The sequence below is a fragment of the Bubalus bubalis genome, chromosome X (genome assembly GCF_019923935.1).
Source record: "Bubalus bubalis isolate 160015118507 breed Murrah chromosome X, NDDB_SH_1, whole genome shotgun sequence".
Lineage (NCBI taxonomy): Eukaryota > Metazoa > Chordata > Mammalia > Artiodactyla > Bovidae > Bubalus > Bubalus bubalis.
This window is the reverse complement of record NC_059181.1, coordinates 109,804,432-109,830,036: the sequence shown is the minus strand read 5'-3', so window position 1 is coordinate 109,830,036 and position 25,605 is coordinate 109,804,432. Positions and strand designations below refer to the sequence as shown.

At 54.8% G+C, this 25,605-nt stretch overlaps 2 protein-coding genes and 1 pseudogene across 2 annotated transcripts; 1 reads left to right on the top strand and 2 right to left on the bottom strand.

The window, feature by feature from the left end:
* Positions 1–7,276: 7,276 nt before the first annotated feature.
* Positions 7,277–9,557, bottom strand: LOC112582162 (annotated as a pseudogene).
* A 2,086-nt stretch (positions 9,558–11,643) lies between these two features.
* On the bottom strand, positions 11,644–14,110 carry LOC123332012 (melanoma-associated antigen 9-like). The gene is made up of 3 exons (XM_045164421.1): positions 14,078–14,110; positions 13,237–13,329; positions 11,644–12,887 (listed from the first exon to the last, which is right to left on the bottom strand). The coding sequence occupies exon 3, from the start codon at positions 12,865–12,867 to the stop codon at positions 12,082–12,084; it is 786 nt and encodes a 261-aa protein (XP_045020356.1). The 5' UTR covers positions 12,868–12,887; positions 13,237–13,329; positions 14,078–14,110; the 3' UTR covers positions 11,644–12,081.
* Positions 14,111–16,891: 2,781 nt separating this feature from the next.
* Positions 16,892–23,650, top strand: LOC112582060 (melanoma-associated antigen 9-like). The gene is made up of 4 exons (XM_045164353.1): positions 16,892–17,518; positions 18,737–18,781; positions 18,859–19,030; positions 23,478–23,650. Exons 1-4 carry the CDS (start codon positions 16,892–16,894, stop codon positions 23,648–23,650), a joined length of 1,017 nt encoding a protein of 338 aa, XP_045020288.1.
* Positions 23,651–25,605: the final 1,955 nt, after the last annotated feature.

Genomic DNA, 25,605 nt, shown 5'->3' with positions numbered 1-25,605 from the left:
ATCAAACCTGGGTCTTCTGCATTGCAGGCAGATTCTTTACCATCTGAGCCACAAGGTAAGCTAATGGACACTTTTCTAAGGGAATTTCTGACAGAAACAAGTGACCTGCTTTCAGACCCTGGCTGAGGCCTGTCTCCACACTGTATGTCTAAGTGAAGGTTCAGAATTGTGGACAGCTGTTGGTGTGTCTAGCATCCATGTGCTTTCTTGATAATCTTAATGATGTGGCATCTAGAAAGATACCTTCATGTAAGTGGCCTCCACCCTTTCTGTCCATTGCTGAGTTGAGTGCTCCAGGTTCAGAGTTGGTAGAGTGTTCTGTCTTTAGCACTCTGTTGGGACTCCTCTGGTGTGTGTCCAGAAGACCAGCTGCTTTGACAGACCGTAGGGCTTTGCTTGTCAGTCTTTGTCTGTTTCAATTCGGTAACATCATGGCTAAGGTGAGGAACCCACTTTAGCAAGGAGACAAAAGCCCAGTTGCTAGAGTAGCCAGTGTGTTGAAATGTCAGGTATCCTTTGTGGAATATGGCAGGAGAACAGTGTGTGCTTGGTGGCATTGCCCGAGCCCTTCATTAAGAAGGATGACCACTTTCCCATGGGGGTGGAGGTGGCATGTGCACCATCTGAGGAAGCAAGGTGAGACTGAACACCAGGGAGGCTGGATGCAAACACAGAGGTGTTCTTTTGGTGGTCAGTCAGTGAAGAGAACAGTCTAGGGAATGTGTGTTCCCAGGACTTGTCAATGGGCTTCTTTAGCATCAGGCACCTGGGAAGCCCAGATGGAGTGTGCTGGACCGCCCCCTCCTCCAGACGCTGACAGTCTGGCGACACTGGCCCATCAATAGCTCTGTCAGTGGCCACCAGTCACCTTCTTTCCTTCATTAATCCCCTCACTGTCTGGTGTGTGAGCACCTCCTTGGTGCCTGGCATTGGGTCTACAAGGGTGGAGAAGATGGGGAACTTGCTGACAAGCCCCAGACAGGCAGACAGAAAGGCGCAGCTCCTAGAATCTGGAATCTCTGAGGAGGGATGCCAGGGATGGTTGCCGGGGGCCATGGAGCTCAGTGTGTGCCTGGGGTACCGATCCAGAGTGCGTTGCCTTCCCGTCACATCCCCAGAGCGTTTGGGTCACCGCAGGTACATGTGGAGGGCCTGTGCCTGAGCCTTCCTTGCACACCTTTGATGAAGCATGAGAGTCTTTTTTTCCAGCCACCTCTCTCCCACTCAGTTCCCCCTGGCATAAAATCAGCAGTTCAGAGTAGAGGAGTCTCAGATAGAATCCTTAAGAAGAAGTGTCTGGAGGAATACCCTGCTCGTCCAGTACTTCCTGAGCTCTCTTAAACCCAGGGCCTTTGCTGACATGACACAGGCAGACTACTAATCGCTCTTTGGCCCCTGCGACCCAGGCCACCCTGGTAGCATAAGCACAAATCCTAAAATACAGCTTTCCCCAAGGCAACCCCTGACTCCCACAACTTGGTGTTCGAGTGCCTGCAGCTCTCTGGCCTTCATCTTGCCCGTCTGTCAAATGAGGTCAATGAAACAGTTCTGGGCCCAGGCTCAGCCGTCGTTCTCCACGCTTCTCGGGGCTCCAACCCCCACCTCGGGCCTTCCTCCCTTCCTCGCAGCAGCACTTCCCCCTGTCTCCCCGATGGTCATGGACTCGCCTCCACTCCCACAGCCTGCTCCCGGCGTGCCCAGCCCTTCACACTGCTGCTTTGGCAGATCCCTCTCTCCTTGCTTCCTGTGTCCTCCTGAAGCCTCTGAGGCTGACTTCAGGACTGTTCCTTCCTCCCCACAACTTCCAGAAGCCTCTCTGTAGTACTCTTTTTGTGAAAGGATACTTTGGGTGGTTTGTGTGTGTGTGTGTGTGTGTGTGCAACATTCCAAAACCCTCTCTATAGTACTCTTTTTGTGCAAGGTTACCTTGGGCAGTTTCTGGTGTGTGTGTGTGTGTGTGTGTGTGTGTACAAGGTTAGTTTGGGCGGTTTCTGTGTATGTGTGTGCACACGTTCACATGAACCTTCCAGAACTCTTCTCTATAGTAGTCTTGTGGTGCAAAGTACCTTGAATGGTTTTCTGTTTGTGTGTGCATGTGCGTGCGTGTGTGCATGCACTGTTACCCCAGCTAGACTGCAAGCCCTCTGAGGATAAAGACCCCACCCTGCTTACCTTGGTACTGTCCCCAGAGCTGCCTGTGCCAGAGGAGACACTTACTAGGTGCTGGCTATTGGCTTCGAGTCACTTGGCACTCATCAACTCTGCTGTACCACTCTGGATTCGGCAGGTGATGAGATAGGCCCTGCCCAGGCATCAGTGTGTGCGAGGCGGGTAAGCATGGTAAGTATGTCAGTAATCTCATTGGACGCAGGACCACTCCCTGTAGAAACATCTGAAGTGCTAGGATGCCTCTCCCTGCGAGAAGAGGAAGGCGGGCTCTGAGTGGCACACTGCAGAGTGAGTGGGGTGTGGATGGTAGCGAGACAGGAGTCCACCCCCAAGGGGCCAGTCCTGACTCTAGCACTTGTGACCTGCTCCCTGTCCCCATAGAGGGTGGGGCCTGGAACATGGGACATAGGAGGTCCTTTCCAACTCGGCACACACTGGATGCTATGACTGTACCATCCGGGAATTCAGTGTTGACAGACTCAGAGGGTTGTCTTTGTCTTTGTCTTTTTGGTTTCTGCGTTGTTTGACTTGATTCTGTGCTGGCTCAGCATGGGTCTTCTCTGATGCTGGCTCAAGAAGCCCGCCTCCCTGAACTGCTTCCTCTTCCTACCACTCAGTGTCTACCCAACATCATGCCACATTTCTCACCTCAGCGTGGAGGAAAGACAGCTCCATACATTGGGTCCTTGTGTGTTGTCCCAGCTCAGGCTGTCTTTCCATTCCTTAGGTCACATGCTTAGTCACTCACTCCAGGTACTTTTTTGTTTGTTTTGTTTTGTTTATTTTTTGAGCTCTCAGTAAATGTAGATGACTTTTAAAATTTTACTTATTTCTTTTGGCCCCGATGTGAGGCATGTGGAATCTTAGTTCCCTGGCCAGGGATCGAACCCATTTCCCTGCAGTGGAAGCAAGGAGTCTTAACCACTGGACCACCAGGGAAGTCCCACTCCCAGGTACTTTTGCATTCTGGTTATCTGGAATTCGTCCTGATTGCCTTATCCTTGCTTCTGGTTAGATACCCTCCTCCCTTCTGCCTTGTTATCTTAGTCACAAGCCTTTTCTGTGTTTGGTTTCCCTTCTGTAAGTCTCTGGACCAGACAGAGATGAACAGCGAAGCTAATGAAGTTTAAGATTAAGCTTCAGAGTCATTGGCATTTCCAGGTCTGGAAGAGGCCCTAGCATTATGGTATATGCCAGTCATCTGGTTTGTAAAATCAACGAAAGGTTGTTTAGCCACAGTTGGCTCAGGGCATCTCTGTGTCCATTCTGCTGCCTCCATCCCTCTTGCTCTTGTATTGGGTGGCTATACAGTGACCATGGGCATATTGGGAATCTGGCTAAGGGGAGATTAATCAGGAGAAAGTAGTTTGGATTTCGAGGAAACATATTTTAGGAGCTCCCAACCAGTTCTGTACACATTCAAGTTATTCCTAGCCATCCTGTATTGAAATAGCTTCCAGGAATACTCGAACTTACGGTTGCCTGTGTGCGTATCAGGACAAGAGGTGTGAGGTTGGAGGGACATTGTGATATGTTCACCCAGTGAAGGGGGTGACCCTTTGTCACCCAGCAGGTAAAGGTTCAGCGGGATGATGATGCTCGGGCCAGCCAGTGTGGAGGACATGGCATGCTTGACTGCGGTTGGGGGAGTGGACACTGGGGAGCCTTTGCAGAAGGGCATTTGCTGGCATGTGCCAGCACCTCGGGTGTGTGCCCTGTACCCCGGGCCTCTTCCTCTATGGTTCTTCAGTCAGTGAGTGTGTGGTCACGTCAAGTGGTTGTATTGGCACAATGAGTTTTCCCTTCCCTTCCATCAGGAGGGAAGAGTCAGTAACTTGTGGGACCCCTGACACTGGGAGGTGAAAACAGACACATGAAGGTGTGCAGACATGGAGGAGTGTGCCTGAGATGCTGGGAGTGAAGAAGTCATCCCCCAACTCCCCGTTTGCCCCTGCTGAGAGATGTACAGACAGGGCTGACCTTCTGTCTTCATTTGCCGGCAGTCACGTCAGGATTGATTGGGTGGCTCACACTACAACTGTGTGGGTTCAGGAGGCCGGCAGCCAAGGTCGAGGTGTCGGCTGATGTTGATGCTCATGAGGGCTGTGGAGAGAGTCTGTCCCATCTCTCCCCCATCACTTCCGGGGGCATTGCTGGCCATGGTGGGTGTGTCTGGGCTTGAAGAGTTGCACCTTCCTCTTCACCCCAGTTCCCCTGTGTGCCTGTCTGTCTCTAAATGTGTCCTTTGTATGGGGACAGCCATCCTGTTAGAGGAGGGTCCATCCTAATGAGCTCACTGGACCTCCATCAGCTCTGTGAAGACCTTTCCTTTGTCTGTAAGGTCACACTGAGGTACTCGGGATTGAGACTCCAGCACCTGGATTTGAGGGGATGCAATGTTTTCCTCACACCCTACAAAGGTTCTGAGGTAGGAACACACTGGAATGTTCCAAGGATGAAGGATGGCCTTAATGGCTACTAGGGGTGAATCCAGGGGCGAGGAGAGAAGGCCGCCAGGGCAGAAGCCAGATCACGTGGGGCCTCGTAGGCCTGTGAGAACTGTGGCTCTGCTGTGCTCGGGGAAGGAAAGGCCCAGGAGGCTCTAGAATGGATTCGTCTGGGACCTTGTCCCCATCCTCACATCGATGTGGAAACAGAGGCTCCCTTGCAGGTGCTAAGACCCTGCTGAGGTTCAGGCCCGCTGCTCTGCTCTTCTGCCTTCACCCACCTCCAGTGAACAGGGATCCCCCCCCTTCCAGGTACAAGGAAAGAAGTGAGAATGGAGGTGTGTGTGGTCAGCTCCCCTGCTTCATGCGTTATCTCTATCTCTTAGCACTTCCTCAGTTGCAGAACAGAGTGACAGTAACCTAGCAGGTTATTTGAGGTTTGAATTCTGTGATCCTTGTGTGGTGCTGTCCCAGGCCCTGGCGAGGACACAGAGAGTGCCTGCCCCAGTAGTTCCTGCTCTCCTTTCTTCTTTCTCTAGCTCTGGGCAGGGGCCGGGGCATCTGCTGACAGTGGAGGCCATGGTGCAGGAAGGGCTGGGAGGAAGGTGGCTCCCAAAGGCAAGGGGAAGACTCCTGGCAGGGCCATCTGAGGTCCAGGGTGGCCCCAGGGCTGAGGCCAGACAGGTTAGCATGGGTCTGCCCTCAGCAGCCCTTGATTCAGATGTGGGATCTACAGAGCATGGGCAGAGATGGGACCCGGGAGTTGAGGAGTCTTTGTCAGCTGTGGCTTGGGACAGCGAGGGTCCCTGGGCTGGGAGATGGCAGCTGAGGTGCCTGACCACACTCTGGGCCTCAGTCCCAGTTGTGCTCTGAGGCAAAGGTGGGTCCAGGTCTGCACGTGGCACTTGTCTGTGGATGTATGTGTGTGTGTGTGTGTGTGTCTGCCCAGCAGAGACCATGAAGGCCGCACAGCACCCAGCCTGGGTTGCACACCCCCGCTGCTTGCAGCCGGGCCTGAGCAAGTCCCCTGACTCCCCAGGGGTGAGGCCCCACAGCAACACCTCTCTGCTGGTGAGTCACTTGGGGACCTGATGCCCACAGGCTCCCCACTGGGGCCCTCCTACTCTGTCCCTGCGGCCTGCAGTGGGCAGACTGAGAGCTGCCCGTGGCCTGGTGGGTTCGTGGAGCACCAGGCCTCTCCCTTTCATTTCGCTCCCTCCCTCGATTGGCCTCGTCCCAAATTCCCTTTGCTGAGGTGAGACCATCTGAAAGGCTCAGACAGAGGACCCAGTTCACCTCGGGTCCCTTCTGTGATACGGTCTTAGTCTCTAGCAGGAATGACTTTGAATCACCTTGCTCTCCTTCTGTGTCCTGTCTTTGCACACAGGTCTTGTGGACGTTGGGGACACTTTGCTGTGCCCATAAAACCTAGGACCCAATGAGGTGGAGGAGCTGGAGAATCAAGCCCTGCTACCAACCTGCAACAGAAGTACCTGACTGTGCTTGCCGACCCCCGCTGGCTGCTGCAGCCTGTCCCGGGGAGGGCCAGGAAAGACGTCTTCCAGGTAGATATCCTCAAGCACCTAATCCCCTTTGGGCGGGAGGCCTGCCAGACTGAGCACTCCAGAGTAAGGTGATGAGAGATCAGCTCATGGTGACACCGCCCAGTCACCGCCACGCCCTAGGCATGTCCATCTGGTTGGGTCTGAATCGGTCCTGCCCTGGGGTGGGCTGGCCACTTGGTGTGAGGCCAGGGGCGGGGACTCCCCTCATGCAGTGCTGCTCTGGACTCAGGGAGAGTCTTTGGGACTTTGACCTTTATGAAAATATGGCATCACCAGTCGTTTTGGCCCTGCTGGGTCTGGGTGCTTGAGAGAAATGTGTTGTTAGGAAACCGGTTAGTGTTTTTTCCCTCTGTGTTCTGGTCCAAACTCCCTATTTTGGAACAGTGTCCAGAGGGTGATGGGGGAGCCCGGGGGCTGGGGTGAGCATCGGCAGGCAGAGAGGCCCGCAGGCCCAGAAACAGGCAGCAGTCTGTCCTTGCAGGTGACCCTTGTCCTGCTGTAAAGTGTCCCTTGGCTCACAAAGCACGTGTGTTGGACATGGTGCCTGGCGGCCGCACGTCCAAAGACAGGCTCCTAAATACAGTTGTGAGGGCAGAGCGACAAGGGCTGGCATTCACCTTGTGGAAACTTTGTACTTGTCTTTGGGTTTGGGGTCATGTGTTTTCAAGGCCCTTGGCAGTGGCATGACTGTGTTTTCCGGTGACCCTCTTGGGGAGGCCTCTGAATCAGGAGCTGGAGACACTCAGCTGCTGATCAGAAACTTGTGGCATCATTGGGGGACCCATAAGGAGCCCTTTTTACTTTAGGGTGAATGACTCATGGGAGGTGACACCCTCAAGATCAGGAGCCCAGCTGAGCTGTCTGTTGAGTGGCAGGCAAGGCCCAGGGACCAGCCCATCCTGGGCTTGCCTTAATGCTTGGCTTATGAACCAGATCCTTGGCTGGGCATGTGAAATGCTGCTTCAGGTGAAAAAGGACCACAGGGACAGGACCGAAGCCTGCCTGGGCTATGGGCTTCCAGCTTCATCTGGCTCACCCAGTGCCGTGTGTGAATAGCATGGACAGATAGAAAGAACACAGACTTGCAGTTCTTGTTCGATGCTTTATTTAGTCCAGTGGAGTTTTGCTTTACTTTACTAGAGCCAGAAATCAATTTTTGATTACAAGATAGTGCTCTTGAGTCTCCCTAGGAATCTGGGAGCTCAGGGATTGGGCTTGTCCTTGACCTGCTCACAGAGGACACACATAATCTGAGGACTCTCCCTGCTCCTCCTCCGCCTCAGAGGCCTTGTTTGGGGCCATGACGGAAAGGGCCACTGTCAGGATGGAGTAACAGGTGTTGTACAAAGCCATCACTGATTCATAACCTGGGTACTCTGGGGGGCTCTCAGGCAGTTCCCCTGGGCTGTCCCTTCCAGCAGTAGCTGGGTGTACAGACATGGCATTGCTGGATGTACCCTCTCCACTGGGGCCGCCCTGCTCACTGGGGAGATGGTTTCCCCTGGCCCACCCGGCTACACTGCCGGTAGACCAAAGGCAAGAGGGCACAAATGAGTGCCGGCTGGGGTTCTGTGAGCAGTTGGGGTTCTCTTCTGGACTTTCTTGCCCGCCTCCTGGGAACGCTGGTTGTGGTGGAGTTGAGGAGAGTGTCTGGTTGCCACCGCTCGCTTCTTTCTCTTTGGGGTCCCTATTGAACTGATGGTGGGCTGAGCAGTTTTTCTGGAGTCATCTTTCCTCTGGATGTTCTGCAGGAGGACAAGCTTGTCTCTCTGAAAATTGGAGTGCAATAGATCTGAAAGGAAATGAATCATTTTCACCATGGTTGGGGAGAGGAGCCCTTCCTCCCCACTCTCCTCCCCACCACTGTCCTGGCCTTGCCTAAGTATGGAGATAAGGTCTCTTCATTTCTGGCATGTTATGAGGCCCTAGCATGTCGCTCCTTGCTTGAGGTGTTACTGGACCTCCGTGACATTAAGTGGCCCCTCAGGGTCTGGAGTCACCCCTGCAGGTCCTGTCTAAGGGGGTTCATGGAACACGACAGGCCCTGCTTTCTCCTCTTTCATTAGCCACCCTCTCACAAGAAAAATGTTCTCCTGGAAAATGAAACCCATCCAGCACTTGGCTAGCCTAGCCTAATCTCCCTGGAATGGCTTTCTACATTACCATCATCCTCTTCCTCCCTGCAGAGCAACCCGGAGGGCGGATTTTACTGAACCCATAGAGGTTCAGTTCATGGATGAAACTCTTCACACTGTTTGTCTCGAAGATCCTGTCTGTGCCTCTGTGCTGGAGGACCTCCATCTGGAAGAGATCTGCCTTGATGACCACCGTGTCTCCCTCGTTGTTCCAGTGCACAGAGGTGAAGGCCGCATCCTCCATGATCCACTAGAGCTTCCTGGGAAAGCCCTAGGACAGCATTGTTCTCTTCCTCATTGGCCATTTCTGGGTTCTGGCCCTGTGGGGGCAGATTGTCATGGAGGCCTGGATCGGGGCTCTCAGGTTGGTCATGCTGCTTCTCCAGAGCCTCCTTTGAATCCACGTTTGGATCTGGGGAGGAATCACAGGGATCACCTGCTGTGGGCTCCTCATCAGTTGATGGGGCCAGCAGGGCTGCCGGTGCCTCGTGGGAACTCTCACTAACCATGGAGCTAGTCTAGCTCAGGAGCATTCTCCACCCAAGCAGTGAATGCTCAGGGCAGAAGGGCCTCAGACCACGGTCGGGGTGCCCCATAAATAATCTCTGGAGATTCTAGAATCTGTGTCTTGGGCCAGGCAGCCAATTAAGTGGTCAGCTCCCTTAATTGTTTCATGATGTCACAGAGGTGATGTGGAGAGGCAGCCCTGGCCCAGTGTGGGGGAGTGGGGGATGGGGACAGAGATGTGATCCCCAGCTTGTATCTTGTCTGAAAGTACAGAAAAGTACATTTCAGGTTGCCTGCAAAGGCTCCCATCTGTGGCCAGGCCCCTTGTTTCAGGGAACCAGGCCCTGGATGGGTTGACAAACGTGCCCCTGGCTCCACTCCCTCCCTACCAATGGGCAGGCTTCTGCTGAAGGGCCAGGTCCTGGCGAGTCCTGGCTTGGCTACCACCGAGAGAGACCCCAGGGGTCCGATGGGCCCCTGGCAAGTGCCCCTCCCAGAAAATGGGGTCTGTAACGGGCTGTTTTGGCCTAGCCTGAGTTGGTGGTCCCACATTTCCACCCCCGGCCCCAGCCTTGCCCCTCTTCTGGCTTGGTCTCTTCTGGCTGGTGCTGCCGGTTGCTAGGTCCCGCTGAGATGGCCCAAAAGTCAGAGTCCTGTTGTCCTGCTCCCCTGCCCCCCAGGTCGAGCTCTCCCCAGAGTAGGGCTGTGCTCGAGCACAGTGGGAGCAACCTCACATTCCACTTGACTGTTCCCCAAACACCTGAGACACAGACTACTCATGACACAGTGTGAGAGCGTACAGCCAGGCACTCTGCTGAGCTTGCAGCCTCACCGAGCTCTGCCCACACCAAACGTCATCCTGCTGGAGATCACAGGCTGCTGTCTTCAGTTTCCATTTCTTCCCGTAAAGACCACTCTCGTGGCCCTAAAGTGCTCACTTGGGAACACCTGTGTGTGTGTGCTTTTCTCGTCCCCCTCTCAGAGCCTTGGATTCAGCCTCCCTGAGGCTACCTCAAAATTCCTGTTTCCTTTTGTCAATGGGTTGGATGGGCTTCTGCTACCCCTGTTCCTGGCCTGCCATGTCCAACTTAGGTCTCCGTGGGTACCTGTCCTTTGAAGGACTTGATTGGGGGCTCAAGGTACAGCTTGTTCTGTTGAAAACAAGCATTTCACTGGTCTTCTGTGAGGCCAGCTCTGGTCTTCTTTGCCCCTGCCCCTGTCCCCACCACCACTGTGGACCAGTTCTCCCTTACCCAGATGGCAGGTACATAGAATTATTTAGTTGGCTCACAGGTTAGGTGCTTTTCAGGGGGCCTCCTTTACACACACTCACTCCCAGGGACATGTCTAACTTGTTGAGCTAGATGTGACCAAAGGAAGTCCCCGTCTCCCTGTATTTGAAAATGGATGAGAGTCGGGGTGTGGGACTGGACGAAACCCCAGGGAAAGTCACCTGTCTTCACCACACATGGGCAATAGGGCAGTGGGTTTGGAGATGCATGTTCTCTGACCTTGGGGGCCACTGTTCTTCAACATCACCATATAGGGGACAGACTGGCACCTTGGAAAGGCCCATGTGTGAGGACCCTAGAGCACTGTACCCCTAGGGAGACTGTCCCTCTAATTTTGCCACTCAGCAGGGTCTTTGCCCTGTGTGAGGGGCACAGCCTACTGTCTGAAAGGGGAGAGCTAAGAGGGTGTGGAAGAGGCTCTCCCAGGGGCCTTTCAGTCTGAGGTCTGGCGGCTAGAATGGAGCTCATAGGCCTTGACCTGTGCTTGTTCCCTTGCCTTTGTGCTCCTAAACAGGCTGACAGAGCATTCCTTCAGGTCAGTTCATCTGACTGGGACATGAACCTGGAGGCTATGATCATTGGTGGGGGCCCCTGGTGGCTCCTCCGAAGGGGACCAAAGACTATGGTACCTGTGGCAGCCTGGCTAGGTGGCCTTTCCTGCTCCCATCCTCACCCCATTCGGGGTCCCTCCTTGCCCCCGGGTCCTGAGGGAGCTGCCTTTTCTGGTCCCCCTCCTCCAGGCACCACCCGGGCCCTGGCACTGGGTTTGCGTGGCATCAAGGAGTCTTTGTCAGCTCTGGCTCAGGACACTTGCACTGTGCACACACAAGCTCTCATGACATTCAATACCTGCCTTTCTCAGCCTCGCTCTCCTGCCCCTGCACTTGGCGTCCCCTCCCCAGTGTTCCCAGCCCAAAGGCCCTCCAGCTGCCCCCTACGCTCAATGCAGCTGGGGAGACCTGGAGCCTCGGGGGTCTGCCCATGTTACCTTCCCTCCCATATTGAAGGAGGCTCCTGTAGGGGCCTTATCCCATTGGGCACTGGGACCATACAGTCAGGCCCTCCTCCCTCCTGCTCAGTGTGGAGCTAGTCAACCTGGCAGGTTCAGTTGGGCAGGAGGCCCCATGGCAGCATCAGGGACAGGGCACCACCCTCACGTGGGAGGCACTGGGACTGGACAGAGACGCAGGCCCCCAGCAGAGTCAGTTCTCAGCAAAGCACAGAGCAGCCCCACAGTGCTTCTGACTCTCCTTTTCCCCTTCCTTCCCTGGGCCAGCTTTTGTCACCTCATGTGACTGCAGCTCCTAGACCATCGCTGTAAGTGCAGGGGTGTCCTGCTTCTCCTAGTGTGTCCACCACTAACATGGCCTTTCACGGAGCAGAGAATCTGGACACGGCTTTGGAATAAATGCACCAGTGAGCAGGGGTCGCATAGTGTCTGCTACTTTCTTTAATAACCAAGGAAAATTCAATAAACTGAGAGAATTTAGCTATTGTGAATGACATACAAGAAGGACATAAGCATGAATTCACTATAATTACTTTTATTGTCTAAATCTTCTCCATTCAGTACTATTGCTACATAAGTTCACATTTTCAAAACAGTTCTAATTCCTATCCCAGTGTATTCTATTCAGGACCACAAAACAAAATGGAAGACTTCCCAATCTCTTTTACAAAACAGCAAAACTCTTGTTTTTGAACTGGGTAACCAAAAATACACTGGGTTCAGTATCATTCACAAAGCTAAGATACTGAAGTTTCTTTAACCTTCTCTGAAACCAAACTTTGAAAAATTTCTAAAGAAAACAGAGATGAATCCCCATGTTATCATACAGAACAGCAACCAAAGACGCTACACACACTGGTTCTCCCAACTGGCCCTCACTTCTGACTGAAGGCTGACTACTCCCTCTTCAACCACAGAGGGAAGGATCAAGCTGGCTGCTGCTCTGGCCCAGGCCCCCTATTCCTCCTCCCTTGCAGCCTCTGCAGACAGGCGTGGGAAGGCCCTCAAAGCCCTTTGTCTGATCCTGAGCGCAAATGCCATGACTTGCTGTTTGCTGGTCTCCTCATAGGCCCGGGGACCCCACAGGAACTCATAGCGAGCAGGGTCACTGTCAGGCACCTGCCGGTACTCCAGGTACCCCTCGCACACCCACACTTGGGTCAGCAGCTCCCAGGGCTCCCCAAAGATGTAGTGCTCCCTCCCAACATACACCCCCATCCTGCTGAGTGCTCCCCAGATCAGCTCCGCAGGGGCGGGGTCTCCATTCCTCATGATCAGGATGAGGACCAGCACCAGGAGGCCGGCCTTGGGCAGGCCCTGCCCATCGCTCAGCCTGTCATCACAGGTGAGGCCCAGGATGGGGACCAAGACGTAGATGTGCTCTGTGGGATCCACCTCCTTCACCTCCACACCAAAGACCATCTGCAGGCACTCTAAGGCTTGACTGAAGACCACCGGGAAGTACTCCTGGTTATCCATGAAGACCTTATTCAGCATTTCTGCTGGGGAGGTCAGCTTCTTGGCTCGATACTTGAGGAGCAGGAACTTCAAAAGGTTAGCCTTCGTCTCATTCAGAATTTCTTGGGACAAGGCCTCCACAGGAATGGAGGAGGATGCTGGGTTGTAAGAGGACAAGTCGGATGCAGCCTCCCCCACCTCAGCCCCCAAGGGCTGCGCCTCTTCAGGGCCCTGGGCCTCGCCTGGGTCTTGAAGGTCTTCCTCGGGTTTGCTGAGCGCACTCATCTTGACCACGAGCACAATGCCTGAGGTTGAACAAGACATGGAAGTGAGGCAGAGGTACAGATGGGGACCAAGGGCCTCGGGGAGAGAGGAGGTGTGAGCGGCCTCAACTAAGAAACGCATCCTGGATGGTATGACACAGGCCACTTACAGGTCTCCCCTTGAGGGGTGCTCTCAGACCTCACAGGAGCGCTCCTCCTGGGAGGACAGTCCCCTGGATACCCGAAAGAGGAAGTGAGGTGGCTCCCCAGGGTGCGGTCAGCACAGCCCGAGATTTCTGGGGCCAACAAAGTGGGAGGAATTGGGGCCTTCTGGGGCCCCCCTCTGTTCTGGGATAGGGAGCCTCTGGTTCACTTCAGGGCACCCTCTCACCTTGATTCCTGATACTGCCTGAACCTCCTCTGCTCTCTGAACTCAGAACACAGGCTTCAGACCTCTGGCTTCGCCTCCTGGTTCCTGGAGCTCCTGTGAGAGAAATGGAGGTGACAGCTAAGGGCTGTACTGTGGCACAGCTCTGGGCCTTCTGTGCTGGTAGGAGGGGGTGGACTCTGTGAGTACACCCAGTTGTGTGGTGGGTCCCTTGTATTGCTCACCTTTCCCCTGGCATGGCCTGGACTGTCCCCTTTGGAGGAGTAGAAGGAAACTCAGAACAAGACACAAGCCCGAACAGAAAGCGCTGAGGGGCCCCATATGCGGCCGCACCTGCCCAGGGCCTCGCACGGGTCCTAGGCTAGGGAGCTGCTCGGTTCAGCTCCTCCTCATGTTCTTCCTGACCTCCCAGCACTGACCACAGGGGAGGGGGTCTGCTCAGTCCAGCCTCTGCCAACCTGAAGCCTCCGCCTGTAAAACCTCACCTCCCGAGGTCCCTAAGCCAGAGGTCAAGAAACTGCTCACCCTGCTCACCCCACTCTGGGCCCTCCAAGACCCTCTGGCAAGGGTCAAGAGCCCTCCCTGTTGGGGTCTAACCGCCTCAGTCCTTCCTTGCATGGAGCCTGAACTCCAGGCAGCACCCGGGGCTGTCCCGTCCGCCATTTTGAGACCTCGCCGCTTTCACAAGGCCTCCAGTCGCTCTAAGACTCGCATGTTACAAAGTCAGACAGGCTGAGTGTGCTCTCACCACAAAGTCTCCCAGGGCCAACTACAGGGGTGGGGATCTGTGGGGTTCTGTCGGTCCTCACTCAGGGTCCCCCCAGTCCTCCGGCAGGCACCTCACCTTTCCTCTGCGCAGGACCTGGATTCTCGCCTCTCCGAAACTGAAGCCCCGCCCCTTATACCAGGACCCCGGTCTCTTGAGGACCCGGATGTCAGGAGGTCAGCACATGCCTGTTGTGCTCATCCTGCCCCCACGGTTGCCCTGGACTGACAACAGAGACGGGCTTCTTTCTCTGAGGTCTCCTCTGATTAGGGGTCCAGGGTCCTCTAGTCCCTCTTCAGGGTCCTCAGGGTCTTCAACCCTGCAGGACCTGGGAATCGGCCCCCCTGAGGCCCCGCCCCATATGCGAGGTCCCCAGTCAGAGACCCGGATGTCAGGAAGTACGGCCATGCACTTTGGGCTCATCGTATCCCAGGGACGCCAAGGACCAACAGCAGCTACAGGCTTCTCTGATGTCTCCTCTGGTTGGGGTCCAGGGTCCCCTCAGTCGCCCCTCAGGGTCCTCAAATTGAAACCCTGGAGGAGTTGGGCTTCTTCCTTCGGCTCACCTGAGGCTACACCCCCTTTCCCAGATCCCCAGTTTGTCTGAGACCCAGATGTCAGGAAATGCAGCATGTGCTCATCCACCCTCTGTGCTCCCTGAGCCTTGAAGTGAGAGTCCCGCCTCTGGTCAACACAAGGGGCATCCCCAGATCTGCCAGAGATCAAGATGAGGTCCCTGAGGGAGGATATAAGGAACCCCACAGACCCCTGACCCTGCTGTCAGCCCTGGGCCGCCCTGGTGGTAGGATGAGCACTTGGCAGCCTGTTCTGACTTCCGCATCTGTTTCTCAGAGACATTAGCTTGGTAAGCTGCAGTCCATGGGGTCGCTAAGAGTTGGACACGACTGAGCTACTTCACTTTCACTTTTCACTTTCACATGCATTGGAGAAGGAAATGGCAACCCACTCCAGTGTTCTTGCCTGGAGAATGCCAGGGACGGGGGAGCCTGGTGGGCTGCCGTCTATGGGGTCCAACAGGGTCGGACACGACTGAAGTGACTTAGCAGCAGCAGCAGCAGCAGAAGGGGCAGGGCCTCAGATGGGCAGAAAGAAAGATCTTAGTTCTTTTGAGAGTCAAGGTGAGGACTCTGAGGGAGGACTTAGGGGACCCTGGATCCAAGAGCAGAGTGGGCTCTTGGAGGACATAGGGCGGATGAGCACATGCTGCATTTCCTGACATCTGGGTCTCAGAGAGACTGGGGAACCTAGTACAGGGGTCTGACTTCCTAATATCCAGATTTCAGACTGGTGTCCTAGTATACAGAGCAGACTTACTGACATCCGAATCTCAGAAAGACTGGAGTCCTGGTATGAGGGTTGGGGCGTTAGTAGGGGAGGGGAGAGGAAAGAATCTGAAGTCGTACCTGGAGATAAGGTGAGGTCCCTGAGGGAAGACTGAAGGGACCTCAAGTGGAGATTCTAGGGATTCCAAGGTAAGGCTGATGGAACCCCACAGATCCCTGTCCCTTCCATCGGCCCTGGGAGCCCTCAGGGTGAGAAGAGCACACTAGGTCTGTCCTGATTTCCTGACATCCAGTTCTGTGAGACTGGGGACCTGGTGTGAGGAGCAGGGACTACGGTGGGGAGAGGACAGAGCCCAGGTCCTACCAGAAGTCAAGGTGAGGACCCTGAGGGAGGGCTGAGGGTAGCCAGATCTCAGACCAGAGGCAACCCTGGTAGTCCCTGGGCAGGACGACCTCGTGCCGCATTGTCTGACGTCCCTGTCAGAGAGACTGGGACCTGCTGATAGCGGAACCTCCAAATGGCAGACAGTACACTTCCAGGTCTTGTCTGGAGTCTAGGCTCCATGCAAGGAAGCACTGAGGTGCTTAGACCCCAACAGGGAGGGATCTTGGCCCTTGCAAGAGGGTCTTGGAGGGCCCAGAGTGAGGTGAGCAGTTTCTTGACCTCTGGCTTAGGGACCTCAGGAGGTGAGGTTTTTCAGGCAGAGGGCGGAGGCTTCAGGTTAGCAGAGGCTGGACTCCCCAACCCCAATGGAGGACTGAGCAGACCCCCGCCCCTGTGGTCAGTGCTGGGAGGCCAGGCAGGACGTGAGGAGGAGCTGAGGACCGAGCATCTCCCCAGCCTAGAAGCTGCAGGAGACCCTGGGCAGGTGCTGCCACATGTGGGGCCCCTCAGCGCTTTCTGTTCAGTCTCAGGTCTTGTTCTGAGTTTTCCTGAAGGCCCCCAGAGGGGAGGGACCAGATTGTGCCAGGGCAAAGGTGAGCACTAAAAGGGAGCCCTGAGGGGACCTCTTACCACACAACTGAGGGGACTTCACAGAGTCCACCCCTTGTACCGTCAGAGAATGCTCAGGGCTGTGCCACAGGATACCACCGAGGTGCCCCCTCCATGTCTCTCACAGGAGCTTCAGGAACCAGGAGGCGAAGGCAGACATCTGAGGCCCAGGTCCTGAGTTTGGAGAGCAGAGGAGGTCCAGGCAGTGCCAGGAGTCAAGGTGAGGCGGGTGCCCTGAGTGTACACCAAGGGCTCCCCATCCCAGAACAGAGGGGGCCCCACAAGGGCCTAATCCCCTTACCTTGTCAGTCCCAGAAATCTCGGGCTGTGTTGACCACACCCTAGGGAGCCACCTCACTTCCTCCTTCAGGTAGCCAGGGAACTGGCCATTCCAGAGGCATGCCCCTGTGAGGTCTGAGAGCACCTTCCAAGAGGAGACCTGCAAGTGGCCTGTGGCTGCCCAGGGTGTGATTCTCAGATGAGGCCATTCACAGCCCCTCTATCCACCATCCAGGCCCGTGGTCCTCATCTGTCCCCATTTGCCCCCATGCCTCACTCTGTGGTTTGATAGCAGGCATCATGCTCGTGGTCTAGATGACTGAGCTGAGCAAGCTCGAGGAAGACCTTCAGGACCCAGGCAAGGCCCAGGGCCCTGTGGAGGCACAGCTCTTTGGGGCTGAGGCAGGGGAGGCTGCATCCCCCTCAGCCTCCTCCCCCACAGTCTCCTGCTCCACCCTTGCAGAGGCCTTGCCCCAGGAAGCTCTGAATGAGATGGTGGCTAACCTGATGAAGTTCTTTCTTCTCAAGTATCTGGCCAAACAGCTGACCTCCCAAGCGGAAATGCTGAAGAAGGTCCTCAAGGATAACCAGGAGCACTTCCCGGTAGTCTTCAGTCAAGCCTCAGAGTGCCTACAGGTGGTCATTGGCGTGGAGGTGAAGGAGTTGCACCCCGGGGAGCACACCTACATCATGGTCCCCACCCTGGGCCTCACCTGTGATGAGATGCTGAGCAGTGGGCAGAGCCTGCCCAAGGCCAGCCTCCTGGTGCTGGTCCTCAGCCTGATCATGCAGAATGAAGACCTGGCCCCTGAGGAGGCAGTCTTGGGAGCACTCAGCAGGATGGGGGTGTATATTGGGAGTGCACACTGTGTCTTTGGGGAGCCCAGGGAGCTGCTGACCCAAGTGTGGATGCAAGAGGAATACCTGGAGCCTTGGTATTTGGTAGGGTAGGGGTGGAGCCAGGGGTGTGTTTGTCAACCCATCTAGGGCCTGGCCCCCTGAAACAAGGTGCATGGCAGCAGATGGGAGCCTTTGCAGGCAACCTGAAACATACTTTTCTGTACTTTCAGACAAGAGACAAGCTGGGGATCACATCTCTGTCCCCAGACCCCCTCCCCCACACTGGGCCAGGGCTGCCTCTCCACATCACCAGTGTGACATCATGAGACAAGTAAGGAAGCGGACCACTTAACTGGCTGCCTGGCCCAAGATCCAGATTCTAGAATCTCCAGACAGTATTTATTGGGCACTACCACCCTGCTCTGAGGCCCCTCTGCCCTGACCATTCACTGCTTGGGTAGAGAATGCTCCTGAACTAGACTGGCTCCATGGATAGTCAGAGTTCCAACAAGCCATGTGCAGCCCTGCTCGCCCCGTCCACTGATGGAGAGCCCACAGCAGGGCACCCCCCTGATGTCACCCAGATCCAAATGTGGATTCAGAGGAGGCTTTGGAGAAGTGGTGGGACCAACCTGAGAACCCAGATCCGGGCCCCCAAGACAACCCGCCCCACAGGGCCCGAACCTCTTCCTCTCGTCTGGGGGCTCAGCCCACCCAGGACAGCCACCTAACTCTGCTCCTGACTGCCACCCTCCCTGCTGTGTCCCTGCCTCCCAACTGCCTGATCAGAGTAAATGCTCCTCTTCCTGTCCCCGATGCTACTATCTGAGCTCAGACTGCATGGCCCGGGGCCGGTGCTGTCAGCCTAGGCGCCCCCACCAGCCTGAACCCCTCCTGTCTCTCCTCCTCCCACCGGTGTTTCACATACCATGGTTCTGTGTCACCCTGCATGCACATCTGTCCTCATCTGCCCCGGATGGAAAGCACAGCCGAGCCCTCTCCTGTTTCAGCCCCAACGTGTCCATGGTGCCCTGGTGGGGCTTCCGGTGGTCCTAGGTCTCCTCCCTCGTCGCCCAGCACTCTGGGTGGCTGTGCTGGCCCTGCACTCTGCTCAGAGCTCATCCAGGACCCAACACTTTCTCATGCAGTTCTGCCCCTGGACCACTGGCTCCTCTTGTCCTGACCACCTACTGTCCTCCTTCCAGGCAGGACCATAACATCCCTTTCTCCATCCACCCGAGTGTCAGGTGCTCCCATCTGGGAGTACTGGGGTGCCCTGCATCTTCCTGAAGCCTGCCTTTGCCCCCCTCTTCCTCCCAGGCTGTGGCTGCTGTGCACAAGTCTGGACCGCCCCCCAACCCCGAGGTTAGCTGAGTCCCAGGAAGGCAGGATCGGGGTGCTGTGGGAATGTTGAGTCAGCAGAGCAGTGCTTTCCCTTCCAGTGTGCAGCCTGCTCTCTCCTTGCAGAAGCCTCCCAGCCACAAGTTGAGGGGCAGAGGCTGCCTCCTGGATTTGAGGCCTCAGCACTGCCAGGATCCGGAGTGGTCACCAGATCCAACTCCCTCATGCTGGCGCCCTGCTCCAGCAGCCTCCAGACACCCCCAGAATCTCCTGGTAGTGGTTTCAGATAATGAGGGAGGGTCCTGTGAATGGTTGGTGGGCTGCTGCTGTTCCTCCCAAATCCTGGTTTTGAAGTACACCTTGCCCAGTGAACTGGAGACCTATGACGTGTGGCTGCTGATGGGGCAGCTGTGAGGACCTGCTCCGTGGCATTTCTCTGCACCTGTCCCTTCCCTGTCTATGGGGTCGCACAGAGTCGGACACGACTGAAGTGACTTAGCAGTAGCAGCAGCAGTTCCTTCCCTGCTGCTGACCCCAGCTCTCCTCACGTGCCCAGATGTGGGACTGAGCCACAGGGAGTGCTGCCTCCCACCCCACCTGGGTCTCTGAGGCTTGGTGAGGGTTCCACATTGCTCCTGCTGTGTGTTTGAGGGCAGCACTGATCTGGAACAGGCTCGACCCAGATTCTTGGGTTCCCCTCGTGTCCTCCTTGGCCGATGTGGTCTCTGAAATGCCTGTTGCCCATCTCTCCACTGAGCTGTGTGTCCTCTGTGTGCTGAGTTTTGGGCACTTCTTTTGGGTCTGGGTGCCCATCCTGCCCTGGTTGGTTGTGTTTCAGATTCATCCTCTTCTGTTTGCAGGCTAGTGGCAGACTCAGTATTCACCTGGTCTCTTGGAGCTGTAAGTGCCCCAGAGGTCGGTGCGTGTCCCTCAGGCCCTCCCGCTGGGGGCCGCCATCCACCCCCAGGCTTGGCACCTGGGGTGAGCACTCCTCAAGGAGACACTGCCCTGGCATCCAGCACTCTGCTTGTGAGAGAGGGCTCCTTCACGTCCATGTCAGTCCCTTGGTCCCTGCCTAGCTTCAGTTCCAGGCCTTGGACTCCCACAGGACAAGCCCAGGAGCAGCCGTGTAGCTCTGGGACATCAACCAGCCTTCCCCTCTGTCCCCAGGGCAGCTCCTCTTGGCTCTGCCCCTCTCCATGCAGCCCAGATCGAGGGGCCAGCCTGAGAACTGACCGCATTTCTGATTTCATCTCAGTTTCACTGCAGTTCCTTGAGAGGACACAGGTGTCCACTTTGCTGCTGCTGCTTGAGGTGCTGCCTGCCCAGGGGATGGGGCACCGCCCAGGGGGACCTCGGGAGTTTATGTGAGCCTCTGGCACTGCCCCGCTCACATTCACATCACAGGCCTTTTTATTGCACCTGACCCGGGAGCGGGAGATGCTGGTTTGCGTGTCTCCATCACTCCGGGGACTATGTGCTCTTCACTGTCCTCTATCTGGACAGGTTGGCCATGACCTGGGTGCCAGGCCACCCAGCACTGGATGGAACTTCTGGACACCAGGTTGCAGCCCACTGAATGGGTCCAGCTGTTTTGTTTCTGAGATCAAGGAGCAGGGAGGGCGGTCTGGAGGGCACATTGCCATCCCATACCCATGGTGGGAAGACTTCAGTGAATGGACTCTTGTGCTCTGGGCAGGAGCCCCATTTGGCTACCCTTTATGTACTTGCATGCACACCATGGTAACTTGGCTAAGCACAGAGAGGGTGTGAGGAGTCAGGAGCAGAGAATGCCCATGAGGCGCCACCAGAGGTGAGAAGGTTCTCCAGTTCATCAGTGGGACGTGTATCCCCTCCTCTTTTTCTGTGCATTTCTTTTACTCACTGGAATTTACACAGGGTTTCCGTTTGGCCTTACCATCTTTCACTCATATCACATGTTCGCCCAGGTCTCACTAAGCCCTGCATGTGGTTCTGGGGGATACTGCATTCCAGGCTCTCCCAGCTCAAGACCAACTGATGATTCCTTGGAACTGGCCTTGTGTCCCTTGCCCTTTGACCCTCTCTGCTCAGAAAGCCCAGCCCAGGGGGTCCTCCCAAAGTGACTGCAGAGTCAGAGTTAACTAGTCTGTCACGTCAGTGTCAAGTTGACCCTGTGTCTGGCAACATCCACCCCTCTGAAGGTCCCACCTCCCTACATGGGGTCACTGACCAAGAGCCTGAGGTCCCTGAAGGGCTGGGGTCATTCCCTTGTTTGTCTGCTGTGGTACTGCAGCATCCTTCCCCCGGAGGCCCACCCTATCCCTGTTCCTCGGTTCCAGATCTGAGAATTGGCTTGGGGGCCGAACCTGGATGAGGAATCTTGACCTGTTTACTGGGGTGGCTGCCCTTGGCCTCAGTGTCATTGTGGAGCCTACCTTAATCCGTTGCCCATCCATTGAGCCCCAAGGAGGCCGTGTTGTACTGACCACCTGCCCCGCTCTGTGGGTCCGGTCTTCTGGGTGGCGGCAGCCCTCATCATAGCCCCTGGCTCCTGGCCACTCAGTGCGACCCTGCAAACTCTGCTGCAATCCCCGGGCAGTGGGGACAGGGAGTGGGGCGTGTCGTCCGTCTCCTCCATCATGAGGCCCGGCGATCCTGGCCTCTGTTGTGTGGTGACTTCGCTCTGCTTGGTGGCTGAGCAGGTGACCACCTCTTCTCATGGTTCCTTGGTTCTCCTGCTGGTAATGCTGTGGGTCCTGCCACAACTCGGGGCGGCGAGCTCCCCTGCTTCCTGGGAGGGAGGGCTCCAGTCCCATTTGCTCCCTTGGGGGTGGGGGTGGGAGGGCACCAACTCTTTATCCGGTGGGGGGATGGGCTGCTGCTGCAGGCTCAGAAGTTCAGAGATGTCTGGGTAGTCCTGGTCTTCAGGGGCCTGCCTCCCAGTCTCCCTGGCCTTCATGTCAGGGATGCAGGTTTTCCCAAGAGGACCTCCGATGCCAGCGGGTCAGGCCTGCCTTAGCGGAACGTTCAGTGTCTTTGAAGTTCAGCCAATCCTGTTGAATCCTGGGCTGATGTTTGTCCACTGCCTGAAGCTTTGTCAGATACCGGGGAGACTCCGGCTCTCCCGCCCCCAGTTCTCACTGTTCTTCACCCTGAGCTGCTCAGCCCCCTGTGGACAGCAGAGCAAAGAAGTCACTTCCCTCTATTTCCCCCTTGTCCCACACTCCTGGATCTTCTCACTTGCCAGGGAATTCCTCTCCCACTGCCAGCCCAGTGAAAGTTCTAGCAGCTGGGCTGTGGCCTTGAGCCCAGGGCTGAGTGCACAGGATGGGTCCTCATAACCCGTGGGGCAGGGAATGTGAACCTTATACCAAGGCCCCATCTCACCACCTCTCCTCAGACGTCTCCAGGGCCAGCCTCCTCGGGATGGGTTCTTCGTGAGGCTATTCCCGGGGGTGGGGGGTGGTGGGGGGGAGTTGGTGCCGGAGGCTGGCTGGAGACTCACCACAAAGGGGACAGGGAGCAGGCAGAGGTGGGCATGGCATCCCTTCACCTGCAGTGTTGACCTAACTGTTCCTGCCAGCCGGTCGGGAGGTGCAGAGCACAGACAGGCATTGGAGGTGTCCACAGTGGGCCCCGGTGGTCGGGCCCTCACAGTGCCTGAGGCTCATGATTGCTACTGACTGAGCAGGAGAACTGACAAAAGGAATTGGTGCCTGAGCTGTGGCCGTGTGTACACACAGGACGCCAAGTGCCTTTGGCTGGGTGGCACCACGCTCTGCCCTGCTTGCAGCCTGGTGGGAGGGGCTCTTGGCATCTTTCTCATCAGACTGGGTTGGGCAGGAGAACTGCTTCCAGTGCATTGGCCACCTGGCCATCAGCTAGACCTGGTGTAAGCACAGCCTGATGGGAGAGGGCAGGTCTGTGTGCCAGACCTCACGAGGCAAAGCACATTCAATTCCAAGACACCCGTCCTGCAAGAGGCTCCTCCACTGTGCAGGGCGTCAGGTCTCCACTCACCCCTGCATCACTCAGGGCTTGGGGGTGGGGATGCTGGAGCACATCTTCCAGGCAGATCTGTAAAGTGCAGAGCCTGAAATGAGGCAGAGGTTGGGGAGCATGAAGAGTGGGGAACCAAACAATGACTCACATCAAGGGCTTTTTAGATGGGAGTGTCATCTGGGCTGGGTCTCATAGTGAAGAGGGTCTCCTTGGCTGGGAAATGGGGGAAGGGCCCCCAGAAGGGTCAGACCCATGGAGGGAACTGAGCCCAGGTGTGTAGCTGGATCAAGGTCATGGGAAAGGGCCTGAGAGACTAGCCTGGGTCCCACTCAGGGGCGACTCTAAGTCATCTGGCCTTTGCCCTGTGTACAGTTGATCAATGCTCTCACTTGCAGTTTTAAAGGCAAGCCATTGCCTCTCTGCCTGAGAAGAATTCATTGATTCAGTCATTTGGTTAGACAGTGATTGGACAAAGCTTTGTGTGCCTCCCATGCACAGGGTCAGGCAGCAGATAGACAAGAGGGGCGCACAGGTGAGTGCGTGAATTTGAGCAAACTGGGAGATGGTGAAGGACAGGGAAGCCTGGCGTGCTGCAGTCCATGGGGTCACAAAGAGTAGGACACAACTTAGTGACCAAACACACACAGAGGTGAGGGCGTTGGGCCCAGGTTCTCCTGACTCCAGGCAGAAGGTTGATTTGCCCCCTGTGGCACCCAGTGTCCCCCAGGCTGAGCAGAGTGGCTGCTGCTGATGCATTGTGCAGAGAAGGAAGACGTGGTGCAGGTTTGCCCAGACCAGCTCCCCAGTGGCCTGAGCTGTGGCAGCTTCAAGCGCCAGGAGGAGTTTGGCAGTGTGGGCCCCTCGCTTACTGCCTTTGAAGGAGTAGTGCAGGCAGTGAAGACAAGATGAGATGGGAGGCTGGCCTTGGCCTGCTGTATTGCCCACCTAGTGTTCCCAAATGGCACTTGGAGGAGGCTTTAGGAAAGGGGCCAGCTTCGCGTCTGAAATGAAAGTAGAGTTTGACAGTTATATGCTGCTTGCTCATTGTGCCATCTGCTGGCCAGCTCTTCCAGCTTCACTTTTTTTTTTTTTTTTTTAATGGAAGTATAGTCAGGACTTCCCTCATAACTCAGTTGGTAAAGAATCCGCCTGCAATGCAAGAGACCCCAGTTCGATTCCTGGGTCGGAAAGATCCCCTGGAGAAGGCAAAGGCTACCCACTCCAGTGTTCTGGCCTGGAGAATTCCATGAACTGTATACTGTAGCGTTCATGGCGTCAAAAACAGTTGGACATGACTGAGTGACTTTCACTCACTTTCACATAGTTGATTAACAATGCTGTGTCCATCGTTTCTGGTGTACATCAAGGTGATTCACTATATAAATACTTGCAGATTCTTTTCCATTATAGGTTATTGTAGATATTGACTATAGTTCCCTGTTCTATACGGTAGGACCGTAATTATGTATTTTATACATTTTTGTTCAGTCACTCAGTCATGTTCAACTTTGTGACCCCATGGACTGAAGCACACCAGGCTTCCCTGTCTTTCACTCCCCACCAGAGCTTGCTCAAACTCATGTCCATTGAGTCAGTGATGCCATCCGATCATCTCATCCTCTAGCACCCTCTTCTCCTTCTGTCTTCAGTCTTTCCCAGCATCAGGGTCTTTTCCAGTAAGTTGCCTCTTCACATCAGGTGGCCAAAATATTGGAGCTTCAGTCCTTCCAATGGATATTCAGGGTTGATTTCTGTAGAACTGACTGACTTGGTCTCCTTGCTGTCCGGGGGACTCTCAAGACTCTTCTCCAGCACCACAGTACTACTATTTCATACATAGTAGAGTGTATCTGTTAATCCCAAACTCCTAATTAATCCCTTCCCTTGTTTTCTGTTTTGGTAACCAAAAGTTTATTCTCTGAGTCTGTTTCTGCTTTGCAAATAATTTCATTTGTATCATCTTTTTAGATTCCATATATAATTAATATCATAGGACATTTGTCTTTCTCTTTCTGACATACTCCACTCGGTATGATAATCTCTAGGTCCACTCATGTTTCTGCAAATGGTATTACTTCATTATTTTTCATTGCTGAGTAGTATTCCTGTGTGTGTGTGTGTGTGTGTGTGTGTTTACACCACATCTTCTTTATCTTGTTTATCTGTTGATGGACATTTACATTGCTTCCATATCTTGGCTATTATAAATAGTGCTGCAATGAACATTGGGATGCATGTATCTTCTCAAACTAGAGTTTTTGTCTTTTCCTGGTATATATTCAGGAGTGGGATTGCTGGATCATATGGTAGTTCTGTTTATAATTGTTTAAGGAACCTCCATACTGTTCTTCACATTGAGTATACCAATTTACTTTTCAACCAACAGTGTACAAGGGTTCCCTTTTCTCTACACCCTCCCCAGCATTTATTCTTCGTAGGTTTTTCAATTATGGCCATTGTGTCCAGTGTAAGGTCATACTTCACTGGAGTTTTTATTTGCATTTGTCTGATAATTAAGAACATTGAGCATCTTTTCATGTACCTTTTGGCCATCTGTGTCTTCTTTGGAGAAATGTCGATTCAGGTGTTCTGACCATTTTTTGATTGGATTGTCTTTTTTTTTTTTTTTTTCAGCTTCAGTTTTAATTAAACATGGTTAGCAATAAGAGCTTCCATGGCAGAAAGTTCCAGGAAGTGCTTGGAGGGTGTGAATATAAAAATGAGGTGCTAAACCTAATATGTAATACATTGTAAAGTATTTTGTTTCCTTTTCCTCCTCTGACCATTTCTGCCATCTTAATCCTTTTAGCTTTCCCAAGCCTTGGAGATGTCAGATACATAGCAATGGATATTAAAATGGATTC

Bases quoted from the DNA above. Each gene is read 5' to 3' on its own strand.
- LOC123332012 (XM_045164421.1), bottom strand. From the start codon at position 12,867: ATGAGTGCGCTCAGCAAACCCGAGGAAGACCTTCAAGACCCAGGCGAG.
- LOC112582060 (XM_045164353.1), top strand. From the start codon at position 16,892: ATGACTGAGCTGAGCAAGCTCGAGGAAGACCTTCAGGACCCAGGCAAG. The intron at 17,519-18,736 runs GTAGGGTAGGGG...TCTTCCTCCCAG, and splicing joins ACCTGGAGCCTTGGTATTTG to GCTGTGGCTGCTGTGCACAA. The intron at 19,031-23,477 runs GTAGTGGTTTCA...CAGGCTGAGCAG, and splicing joins GACACCCCCAGAATCTCCTG to AGTGGCTGCTGCTGATGCAT.